The sequence below is a fragment of the Barbus barbus genome, assembly GCF_936440315.1.
Source record: "Barbus barbus genome assembly, chromosome: 16".
Lineage (NCBI taxonomy): Eukaryota > Metazoa > Chordata > Actinopteri > Cypriniformes > Cyprinidae > Barbus > Barbus barbus.
This window is the reverse complement of record NC_136744.1, coordinates 73,499-85,760: the sequence shown is the minus strand read 5'-3', so window position 1 is coordinate 85,760 and position 12,262 is coordinate 73,499. Positions and strand designations below refer to the sequence as shown.

At 37.6% G+C, this 12,262-nt stretch overlaps 1 protein-coding gene across 3 annotated transcripts in view; it reads left to right on the top strand.

Moving 5' to 3' along the window:
* The window catches only part of LOC306882097 (neurexin-1a-like), a gene marked incomplete at its 5' end in the record, with an annotated part of 208,431 nt that overhangs the window by 177,576 nt on the left and 18,593 nt on the right, over positions 1-12,262 (top strand). For 2 of the 3 annotated variants that reach the window (XM_079436563.1, XM_079436565.1), the window contains 3 exons: positions 5,457-5,628; positions 10,389-10,478; positions 11,700-12,007. In XM_079436563.1, coding sequence (XP_079292689.1) covers positions 5,457-5,628; positions 10,389-10,478; positions 11,700-12,007 — 570 coding nt within the window. Of the gene's footprint in view, positions 1-5,456; positions 5,629-10,388; positions 10,479-11,699; positions 12,023-12,262 lie in introns of all 3 variants that reach the window. The other variant, XM_079436564.1, reaches the window with a different exon arrangement.

Sequence of the window (12,262 nt, the reverse complement as noted above, 5' to 3'; positions counted from 1 at the left end):
AAAGTACGCCAGTCTTTCTGTAGTCCATATTAAAAGTTAACTAGCCTGTAAAATCTACACAGTCGACGCAAAACTACGTAATCACAATACAACTAATATTAGCGGAAGTGCTTTACCGGAAATCTGACACATTATAGTTCGAAAATGGCGGCGTCCGCGTTTACATGAAAAATAAGGTGAATACAGTAGACTATGAGCTATGCTAAAATTGTACGCTCGAATGCCATTGGCTAGTGAATTTCACTAACATGCTTTAGTCAATCTCAGAGAAAGGTGTTTCTCCATAGTATCAGATACTGACATCATGTCAAATGTTTCATCTCAGGGAATCAATTCATTTATGAACCTGTATTAATGACATTTTAAATTGAAGAATGAATTTATACAAAATTCCGCAGAGTTTGATAGGGATTCTTTTCCATGCATTACAGTGTATCGGGATTGTAGCTTTCAAGCTTCAGAAGGGATGCAAAAGCACCATATCAGCTGTTAACAGCTGCACCTTTATAATGTTAAAATGAATGGCAAGATATTCTTCAGATAAATTGTAATTGAATAAGAATCATAATTGTTAAATTCTTTAGTATCCCCATCTCTATTGTTGAGAATGACAGTGGAGGGACAGGTATGGGTTTGCATACCCATGTGGCTCTTGCAGAGGTGAGTGAGATGTTATTCTGGAGCAGACCAGTCAGCTGTGAGCATATCGTCCTTTAGGGCATTTGTGAAGCAGTGTTTCAGTGGAAGGAGTGGAAGAAGGATGGGAAGAAGAACAGTGCTGAAAGAGAAGAACAGACCTGAGCAAACAGAGTGGGGATTTCAGATGAAGACCAATGGAAGATTTGTGATTGCTCAGTAAATGGGATAGCTCAACACCTGGGATTGCAGGTGTTATGCTGTGAGGAAATAGTCTAAAGTGTAGATTGACCCACAAGCTATATGACCCTTCAATCCAGAATGGTGTATACTTATATTGCAGTACTGATAAGGAGCTAAACACCACTGAGCAAACAAAATGCCCACAGTTTAATTATTCAAGTCAATCTATAAATAAAAAAAATACTGAAAATACTTTTGTTCAATAGGTTGCTAGAGTTTCAGTATATTCATGAAATCAGTGTTGATAAGTTTACTTGAATAATAGTGAATACTACTCATCCCTGAGGAGCACTGAAGATGTTGTTTTTCAGTCTGAATTATGACAGGGTGAATGCCTTTTGCTTTCTGTACTGTAATTGCACATATCTATTAAAAAAAAAAAAAGTTCTGTTTGCAGTAGCTGTGAATCTAATACATTTCCAGTTTGAGGCTCTATTGCATCTTGATGTTCAGAGTTTTGTGCTCATCTGTGATTGATAATTCATGTGAAGGCTCTTTCATGGGCTCTTTGCTTTGTGTTGTGTATCGTGCCTGTCAGCCATCATTGTTTTCCAGAGCATGTTGTGTGTATTTTTATTCTTGCCACAGCTCCACTGGGAAGACTGTCGCACGCAATTCCCAGCACACCAATTAAAACACCTGCCCATTGACATGAACTTACACAGATCACGTTACAAACCTGCTGCTGTGCATGGCACAGACACGCACATAGACCCAAACTCCCTTCACTGCGCTGCGACTTTGGCACGCGATTCTGCCTGCTTCAACTCCCTCCTGACAGCCAGTTTAGTTTGGCCTCAACGGACACAGTGATTATGTCATCATACATGCAGTTATTACCAAGCATGTGTGTGTGTGTGATGCAGTTTTGAGGGGTGAGTATGCTTTTAACTGTGTTAGAGCATCTCCTTCCACTCATCACTGTCACTGTTGTTTCCATAGTAACAGTGCAGGTCTGTTCTCAAAATTGCTTTTAGTTGTATCAATGGTTTACACCTGTATGAATTACACTCTCTATCCTAATGAATAAACCTGTGTCATAAGAGCTCATTAGATATGACTTAATATCTTACTTAGATATTACGTAAGATTATTCAAGTCTTACTTGATCAAATTGTGTACTGTACGCTCACATGCATGTTTAAAATAAGTAAGCAATAAGGCCGTGCTGTGTTGTGAATACTGTAAGGCATGGTTGAAGGTCATTGTTAGGCACGGTGCGAAGCAAACTACAAACAAAATAGTTTGTTTGTGTAATCACGTAATGATGTCACGTGTATGCAATTATATTATTAAATCACCCAATAATAATGTGAATTGTAATTGTTTTACATGTCTAAAGCCAGAGACTTAACTAAAATCTTACTCACCTTGAGAAACCATAAACCAGGGATAGGCAACTTCGGTCCTGCGTTTGATAAGGGTTGGAGCTAAACTCTGCAGGACCGAAGTTGCCTATCCGTGTCATAAACACTTTCATTTGGCCTCTTCATTCAAGCTCTCGGTTCACGCATGCGCATATCAGCGGCTCATTGGTCTTCAGTCCGAGTCAAACTGTCTCCTCAGTGACTGCTGGAGGAACTGGAGCACTGAATCAATTCATTCATCATAGGATCAGATACGCCACTATTTTGGCTCATTTTCAGTCGGATTGACGGTCAGGCATCCGAAAGTGAGTTTTGATTGATTGCTCGAGCCACAAACTGTTTCAGATACTTCAGTCCGGTTTGGTGAACTTTTTCAACGAGTTCACTAAAAAGAACCAGTTCAAAAGAAGGATTTGTTTTCTAACCAGTCATCACTCCAGACCGTTTGCCTGAGACTCTGGATTACAGGCAATAATGTTGTAAAATAATGTTTTAATGTTGCTTGCACAGACGGATCGTTTTGCTTCACCTGACCTCAATGTATCGTCAGAAGTCACGGATGTTAATGTTATGTTCCTTGATTTCCTTTTTTAATTCTCAAAATCAGGGGTAGCCACTGACTTGCACTTTGTGAATCACCAACAACCACAGATGCAGCGAAAAATCTTTTCTGTTCTACTGAAAAAAACAAAAACAACTTACATCTTGGATAGCCTGAAAGTAAGCAAATTAAGAGCACATTTTTATTTTAGGTGAATTATTCCTTCAATAATAATTTGTGTTTTGTGGAAACCATGACACATTTTTCTTTGATGGATATAAAGGGTGGCATTATATTTGAATTACAAAACTTTTGTAACATTAAAAATGTCTTCACTGTTACTTTTGATCAATTTAATATATTCATACTGATAGAATACAAATATTAATTTCATATTAGTATTATTTTATTTTAAAGCTTACCCTAACATTTTGAATGGTAATGTATCAGTTTCCACAGAAATATTGAGCAGCACAACTGTTTTCAACATTGATAATAACCAGAAATGTTTCTTGAGCAGCAAATCAGCATATTAAAATGATTTCTGAAGGATCGTGTGACACTTTTGCTTTATATTTCAATTTTACTTTAATTTACTTTACTTGCATAGAAAAAACTGCATTAAAAAGTCATATTTAACAATATTACTACCTTTAATGTATTCTGATCAAATAAATGCAGCCTTGGTGAGCACAAAATACTTCTTTCAAAAACATAAAAAAAAAAATCAGAATTATTCCAAATCTTTGACTGGTAGTGTACAATATTGGGCATGCATACAATGGACTATACGTATAACCAAATGTGTTGGCCGTTTAAAACTTTCATGTGCATTAGTTTCAGAAGAGAGATCTTCTACAAATATCCAGTCTCATCCGCTGACCAGTTGTTTTGGCTGCTGCCATGTTTAAGAGGTGAATGAACAGCAGCATGGGACTGCACAGGGTCTGAGCCTCTGCTCCTTTGCCCTCTCGCAGGCAGAGCACTGGATACGAGCGGATGCAATCCTGTAATCAATCACTCCACTCCGGGCTTTCCATTTCTCGCTCGCTCAGCAGTCATCTAATAACGAGTTTGCCTCGCTCCATCGTGTCAGCTTTCATTTTTCACTGCAGTCTTTGATGCATCTGCAGAAAGTCATACGTGATGGAGTTTGTTTGTGTTTTGTTGGTAGGGTTTTGCTTCTTTTCTGCTGATTATTGTCTGTGTCACAGAATGGACAAGCGGGTCAGTGCTGCACAATTAATCGTATAGTTGCTTTCCACAGTTAAATAATCATCTGTGACTGGTGTGCTCACAAGCAAAACAATATATATATATATACTCAAAAACATATACTGGAGTTTATTCTCATTGCGGCCTGTGTCTAAGAACGACAGAACGCAAGCTCTTTAAGCCTTGTTAACAGTTGTCTTACTCATGCGAGGGTGATTTGTGCGGTGTGCCTAACGATGAACTGCAAGAACATGAAATATAAACATTTATCAACGTGATCTTTTGGAATAAAGATATTTTACATGTCTAATATTTTCTTGTTTAACAGAATTAATATCTACACTCTTTCAAATCTGTTTGAAATGTTGTTCATATCAAGCTCAGTCAGTTGGACTGAGGTGTTTATATAAAGTTTCAGTTTGATTGAGCTATCGATCTGATTATCAAGAGATTATGAGGCTGTAAACATATCCAGTGAAGTAATGACTGTGAAGTTACAGGCAGCAGTGTCTCCCGCTGTCAGGCTGGTGTAGGATGTAGTTTGAAGTATAGTCGCTAAGCAACACAAAAGGTGGGAGTGGGATACAAGCTGGACCCGGAGCAGAAACTGATGCAACTTCTGGTGATCCACCCCTGTGGCAGCAAGGAAAGCAAACTAGATGTTAGTGGAGTGATGTTTATTTTGAGCAGAACATTGCCAGTGTGGTTATTCTAATGCAAAAAGGCTTTCTAGTTTTAATTGATTCTGATATTCTAGATATTTTAGATTTTGATATCCTAATAGGCCACATAGTGTTCACATAACAAAAAAGACATTTCTGAAAAAATAGCTGGACATTTTGAACTTTTAAAAAAACATTCAGAAATAACATTTTCATAGCTCAATGGAAATGTTAGTAAAGCATTTTTTTAAGGAATAGCCTAAAATTCATCGTTGATGTTGGGCAAGTGCAGCTACAGGACAGTTGGTAGAGGCTGTTGCTGATTCAGTCACTTGCTTTTCCAGCAAGAATTTTGCTTTTGTAGAATCTGAGGGAGCAAAAAAATCTAAATACTGAGAAAATCTCCTTTAAAGTTGTTCAAATGAAGTTCTTAGCAATGCATATTACTAATCAAAAATGAAGTTTTGATATGTTATTTGATATGTTGATAATTGTTATGGAATTTACAAAATATCTTCATGGAACATGATCTTAATATTCTAATGATTTTTGTCATAAAAGAGAAATGTATAATTTTGATCCATACAATGTATTGTTGGCTATTGCTACAAATATACCTGTGTTACTGATGACTGCTTTTGTGCTGCAGGGTCACATATGATATAATTATAATGATTTCATTTTGTATATTGAATTCTAATTTCAACCATCCAGACTTCATAATTAGTTATGTACAAGGCGGCATAAATTCAACCTCAATTTTCTACCTGTTTCTCTTTGTTTTTCCTCCAGGTAAATGGCTACATTGCGGCTATATTTAATGTGGGCACAGATGATATCAACACTGAGGAGAAAGCAAAGTTTGTAAATGATGGAAAGTACCATATAGTGAAGTTCACAAGGAGTGGCGGCAATGCCACACTGCAGGTGGACGATCTACCTGTTATTGAGCGCTACCCCACAGGTGAGACCATCACTTCACACCCCAACAAGTTGCTTGGAAGGTTACTGGATGATTGTTTTGTTGACATGAATTTGTTTCTGAATACTGCACGTTTGTGTCTGTATTGAATTTTTCTACTATGAACATAAAAATCTGAATTATGCTTAGCTCACCTAACTGGGTGAAGCACTTATAGTTTTCACCTGTAATTAACTTGTTCATAAGTTAATGGCAAGATGTGATAAAGACTCAGGTAAACTTAATTGGAAATGTTCCCCTTTGTCTCACACACAGTTAAGCGTGCAAGTCTTTTGAATCAAGCACTCAAATCACTTGTACATGCTCTGTTCTTCTAACTCCAGAACAGAACAGAACAGTCTGTGAGCTGGAGTGGAACAGACGAGGGAAGTGTGCTTTCAGTTTAGTCCTTTAACTAGTCAGGCAACACCCATATTATGAGAGGAAGTTTTTGTTTATTTGTTAGTTTTTAATGGTATTGTGTCAGCAGGATTTTTGTGTCACATCAAGGGTGTTTCTATAGCAAGACATTTTCAATCAAGTTTTATCTCTCAGTTTCAACAAGTCCACCAAGTTTCACCTTACAAAGATACATAGGTTGATAAACGGTGACAGTGTAACAGTGGAAGATCTATACATATAAGTGTCTGCTGATTGTTGCTGGCAAGAAGAAAATATTGATGAAAGTCTGGCCTTCCAGGCATGAAGAGATAATGAAAATCTTCTGCAATATTTTCCATTTCCATCTGTAGAGGAAGTGCTGCCCAAGATCTGTCAAAGCTTTAATTATTTTGATCCTGTCCTGCTCTGTGTGGACACAATGCACTAGTAAATGGCCCTGTCCTTGGCAGTGTATCAGTTGTTCAGTGTTCACTGAAAATAAAGAAGCAGAATGGGTTGGAATTTTTCCAATTTTCTGGAACTGTTGATCTAGCTAGACCTATGCTACAAAATAGAAAGCCTCTCCAAATAGTTCTATTTTGAATTGATTCACTTTCAAACTTTCAATTGGTGCTAGAATTTATTTGCAGTAAGTGCAAAAAGTGTTAAAAGTAAATAAAACAAATACTGATTCTGTAACGGGGTGAACGAGACGAGAGACGTGCGGATCCAAATGTAAGCTTTTATTCATAAACATAGTCAATAAACAGGCAGGGTCAAACAACGGCAAACAGATATTGTACAGACAAGACACAGAGCAATCCTAGGGCTAGCGAGAGTTGACGATCGGCGAACGATATCCGACAGGGCAAGGCAGAGAGATAATCCAGGTATACGAGCTGTAGTTCAAGAGAGGAGCAAACAGAGTCAAAACGGCAAGGCAAAGGGGTAAATCCAGGAAACGCAGAATAAATGCAGAACAATACTGGAACTAACCAGACAAACACAGAATGGCTTGGTAAGGCAGCTAACACTAGGGGAGTGATAAACGCAATACAATACTTGGCAGAGAGGAAGAGGAAGTCCATGGTTTATGTAGGGTGTGTGATCAGTGTAATCAGCTGTGTGTCGTCAGTGCAATGGATGATGGGAATTGTAGTCTGAGGTGGCGTTCAACAGTTAGTGTGGTGCAAGAACCCATGTGGTGAGCGAGTGACCTCTGGTGGTGAGTTAACAGAAGTTCATAGACCAGATTCATGACATAATACATGCTATTTATAAATAAAATAACTATTTTCTCTGCATTAATTGCAAATAGAAGTTGGGTGCTATTTGCACTAAGAGTAAATAGACAAATGGGATTGTAAAAAGACAGATTCAAACTTGAGTTGGCAAGTACACCCTGCAGCTGGTACCAGATGGATTTCTTAGTTTGTGTAAATAGCCTCTGCCAGCAAGATGGTCCCAGTGACAACTTTTGTCCATTTTAGTTCTGAGAACGTTCAGTCTAAATAGACACTCTGTTACTTTGTCATTACTCTTAAGCTTAGGTTGTTTAATTTACAAAAAGGTGTTTTTTAGTTTTAGGCATAAACTGGTTAATTAATTTTTAATGAGATAACTTAAGTATGTTATTGGTATTATTTCTAACATGTTCCTAACATTTCTAAGTAAGCCTCATGGATACCAAGGTAGCCAAGTTTAAAAAGCCTTGGATAAGAAAATGAGACGCAGTGTCATAGCTGATGCTATGTGAACACCCCCCACATGACAGTTGTCTGAAGCCCATAATATATATAATGTCATATTTTCATAAGAAATCAAAACAAAATAATAAACCCACAGAGGAAAAAGACGCAAGTGGTGCCAAAGAAAAGAAAAGAATAAAAGAAAACCAGTGACATCATACATGTTGACAATGACAGACCACTTTCTGAACCAATATCAGTCCCGAGGGGTTGAACCTAAGAAAGTGACCGAGCGAGGAAGAGGAAAAGGAGAAAACACACAGGCACAACTATCGGGATGTAACAAATACTTTCACACTCTTTTGTTCATCTTTATGCTGACAATACTGTCATTTATACTTCTAGGCCTTATTTGACTCAAATTCAAAATATACTTCAGTCTGATTTTAATGTTCTGTAAAATTGGCACTATTCTAATAAATGATTACTTAATAAAGCTAAATCTCATACTATGATACAAAGCATATGTTTAATTCAAAATCTGTTATTGTGTAATATGGACCCTAATTTATTTTAACTAGTTGCTTATCAGCATGCCTATTACTAGAACCATCAGCACTGGAGCTCCTCAGGGCTGTGTTCTCTCCCCACTGCTCTTCTCCCTCTACACCAACGACTGCACATCTAAAGACCCCTCTGTCAAGCTCCTGAAGTTCGCAGACGACACCACACTGATCGGCCTCATCCAGGACGGTGACGAGTCTGCTTACAGACAGGAGGTTAAGGAGCTGGCTGTCTGGTGCAGTCTCAACAACCTGGAGCTTAACACGCTCAAAACTGTGGAGATGATTGTGGACTTCAGGAGAAACCCCCCTGCTCTCCCCCCACTCACCATCATGAACAGCACTGTGACTGCAGTGGAGTCATTCAGATTCCTGGGCACCACCATCTCTCAGGACCTGAAGTGGGATATTCACATTGACTCCATTGTCAGGAAGGCCCAGCAGAGAAAAATTATAACAGTAATATGAAGTGAATATATACTCAAATGAAGTATAATGTATAATGAAGTGAAGTGACATTCAGCCAAGTATGGTGACCCATACTCGGAATTCGTGCTCTGCATTTAACCCATCCAACGTGCACACACACAGCAGTGAACACACACACACACACACACACACACAGCAGTGAACACACACACACAGCAGTGAACACACACACACACACACACACACACAGCAGTGAACACACACACACAGTGAACATACACCCGGAGCAGTGGGCAGCATTTATGCTGTGGCGTCCGGGGAGCAGTTGGGGGTTCGGTGTCTTGCTCAAGGGCACCTCAGTCGTGGTATTGAGGGTGGAGAGAGCGCTGGACATTCACTCCCCCCACCTACAATCCCTGCCGGCCCGAGACTCGAATCCACAACCTTTGGATTACGAGTCCGACTCTCTAACCATTAGGCCACGACTTCCAAATATGTTAATTTGTTAAGATAGAAATAAAAAAAGTAAAGTAAAATTGAATGAACAATGAAAGTGAAAGAGAGAAGATGGAAACAAATTACATAGTCAGCTTTATTCTGGAGTACAACATTTGATTGTGCTCACTGTCACGGTGTACACACGAGGGAGGAACAAGGAACACGCACACGAGGATGTAAACTCAAATAATACTTTACTTAAAGACATCAAGGTCAGGGCAAGACAAGGCAAGGCAAGGCAAGGCAAGGCAGACACAGACATCAAACACCAGGAAGTAACGAGTAGACCAGACAAAATGGCACAACACAGACAGGACTATAAATACACAGGTAAATTAACAGACACGGCTGGATTCGAATAAACTACTTATTACATGAAACGAGAACAGGAAACAAACCAAATATGGGCACAAGAGGCAGGAACATATGACAGACACACAACAGTTCCCTTACACTCACTGGTAGTCCTTAGTTTCACAAAGCCTATTTTCACATGCTGGTAATTTATCTTTAGGTTATATCATATAGGTAAAATGTGCACAGAATGTGTGTAAGTGTACAATAATTGTTTACCATTTTAACAATAAAAATATATCATAAAAATAGCATTAATAAAATAAAATAAATTGCACACATTATCCTGCTCAGTTTACATCCCCTTGGTTTTTGACATACTGTATATCTTGCTCAGTGATCAGTGACTCTTTAAATGCTTTGTGGCAGTCTCTGAGTAGTGACGCTGCCTACTGTTCTTATGGAACTGCTCATTCTTTGGATTTTCAACATCGTCTGCATATTTGAATTCTTCCAACAGTTACTGCATGATGTTGGTATCCAGATTTTCAGACTTATGTTTGAGGCACTCAACTATTACAAAAGGTGCAAAAAATAATTGATGATCAAAAAAGCAGTATACTAAATGAGGAATTAAGGTAATGTAAACTTTTGCAAAAGGATGATTGGTGTAAATTGCAATTATATAATACTGCTTAGGTTTGTATAAATTCTGCATTGGGTTTATAAACAAACAAAATTCACTAAACTGAAAATACACAGTATATAAACTGAAATTGAGTGTAATATATCTAAAATCAGATTGAATTATTATTTATTTTTTATTATTTTAACAGCTCGAATAATAAGTTTTAAAGTTCCCCATTGATTTTGGATTGTAACCAATGAAATGTCTCTTTAAACTTTAAAGGAAACATTGATAGTGAACGGCTGGCGATCGCTAGACAGCGAATTCCATATCGACTCGGTCGAGTAGTTGACGATTGGCTACTCGACAAAGGTAAAAACACTGATAAAACTTAATGAATACGTTTTAAGTAGTATATTTTTAAATGTGAAATAAAGCAATAATTTAAACATTTAGTTAAATTAAAGGATTTTTAAATAGATAAATGTAGCTAGTAATAACTGATAACTTATTTAGTAATGTACTGATCTGTATTAACTAATTTATGCCATAAATTTTGGTTAAAGGGACTGTAGATGTAAGTTTGAATAAGCTTGTTAAAAAGTTTTTTTAATGTAATTTAAACTTTTAAATTAAAAAATCAAAATGCCCAAATTAAAATGATAATTGTGTTAATATAATGAATTGACAAATTGTAGCATGTGTAAATGTGTACATTTGTGTACCTTTTTGTCAAAGACAGCCATAAAAACTAGATCATATTTAATAATCATAGTAATAATTACCAATATAATAATAGATCATATTTAAATAATGTTTAAAAATATTAATTACCATTTGAGTCCCTTTAAGAAAAATTTACGTGTAGCTAAGAAAATGACAGAAAATCCACTGGCAAAAAAATAAATAAATACATTGAAGTGCATGTATAATCATTTCATCTTTTAAATGAAATGCACAACTGTTTTTCTTGTTGATTTTAATGGAATTATTTTTCAGTTTTCCTTTGTTTCATGACCACCCTGTTTACATTTGCATCCAATCCAACTCATCTTGCTAAAAGGCAGACATGGTTGTTATTGTTCATTTATAGTACATACTCTGATCATTATACTGCACACCTACACAACATTAATATCAGATGAATTTTTTAAGTGTATAAAGTTATTAAGCTGCCTTCAGACTGTTAGCTGTAGACATCTGCCATGAATATGTTTTCAACTCCATGACAACAGGAAAAAAATCTCTTCTCCCTCTTTTACTCAGTAATGCTCAGTAATGCTTAGTTTTGCAAAACATCACTAGGAATTATACTAGTTGTTGATAATTGGTTGTGTTAAAGAGGCCTTTTAGCAAAGTTCCACAGCTTAAACCTATTACTACTGTTTTATCTCTTATTATTTTCATTATTTGTGTTTCATAAGCATCCCTTCATTACAGCCATGATCAATCATCAGGCATCTACATTCCCAGTACCTGAATAATCCGTCTTTTCCTCAGGCGTGATTATTTCCATCACTCTCCCTCATGTATGTTTCTCTTCAGTCTGCACTGTTTTTTTTTTTGTATTGCAGTAACTTTGTTCTCCTGCAGGTCGTCAGCTCACAATCTTCAACAGCCAGATGACCATCCAGATCGGGGGCTGGGAAAGAGACCACAGCCGTGCCTTCCAGGGCCAAATGTCCGGTTTCTATTACAACGGCTTGAAGGTTTTTAACATGGCCGTGGAAGGAGACCCCAACATCCGCATCGAAGGCAGCGTGAGGTTGGTTGGGGAGGTGCAGTCGTCCTCCATATCACCACAATCCAGCACTACGGTTTCTCACTCTGAAACCTCTACCTCAGTTATGGAGATCACTACCACAACCACCTCCAACCACAAGATCAAACCGAGCACAGCAAGCGAACCCCAGCAGGTCAGAAAACTCCACTCGTTCCTTTAGTTGTCCTCCACCCTTTCCTTTCCATTTCTTTGTTCAACCTGTCCCATCGGTATTTCGCTGGACTTTTTTCTGATTTGTATGGCCCAAAACTACTGAATGTGCATATGCTGCAGAGTTTCTCCAAAATTGTGGCAATATTTGCAGTCTTTTTTGTTTTGTTTTTTTGCAGTGAAACCCTATCAATATTCATGATGTTTTTAGTGTTAATGCCAG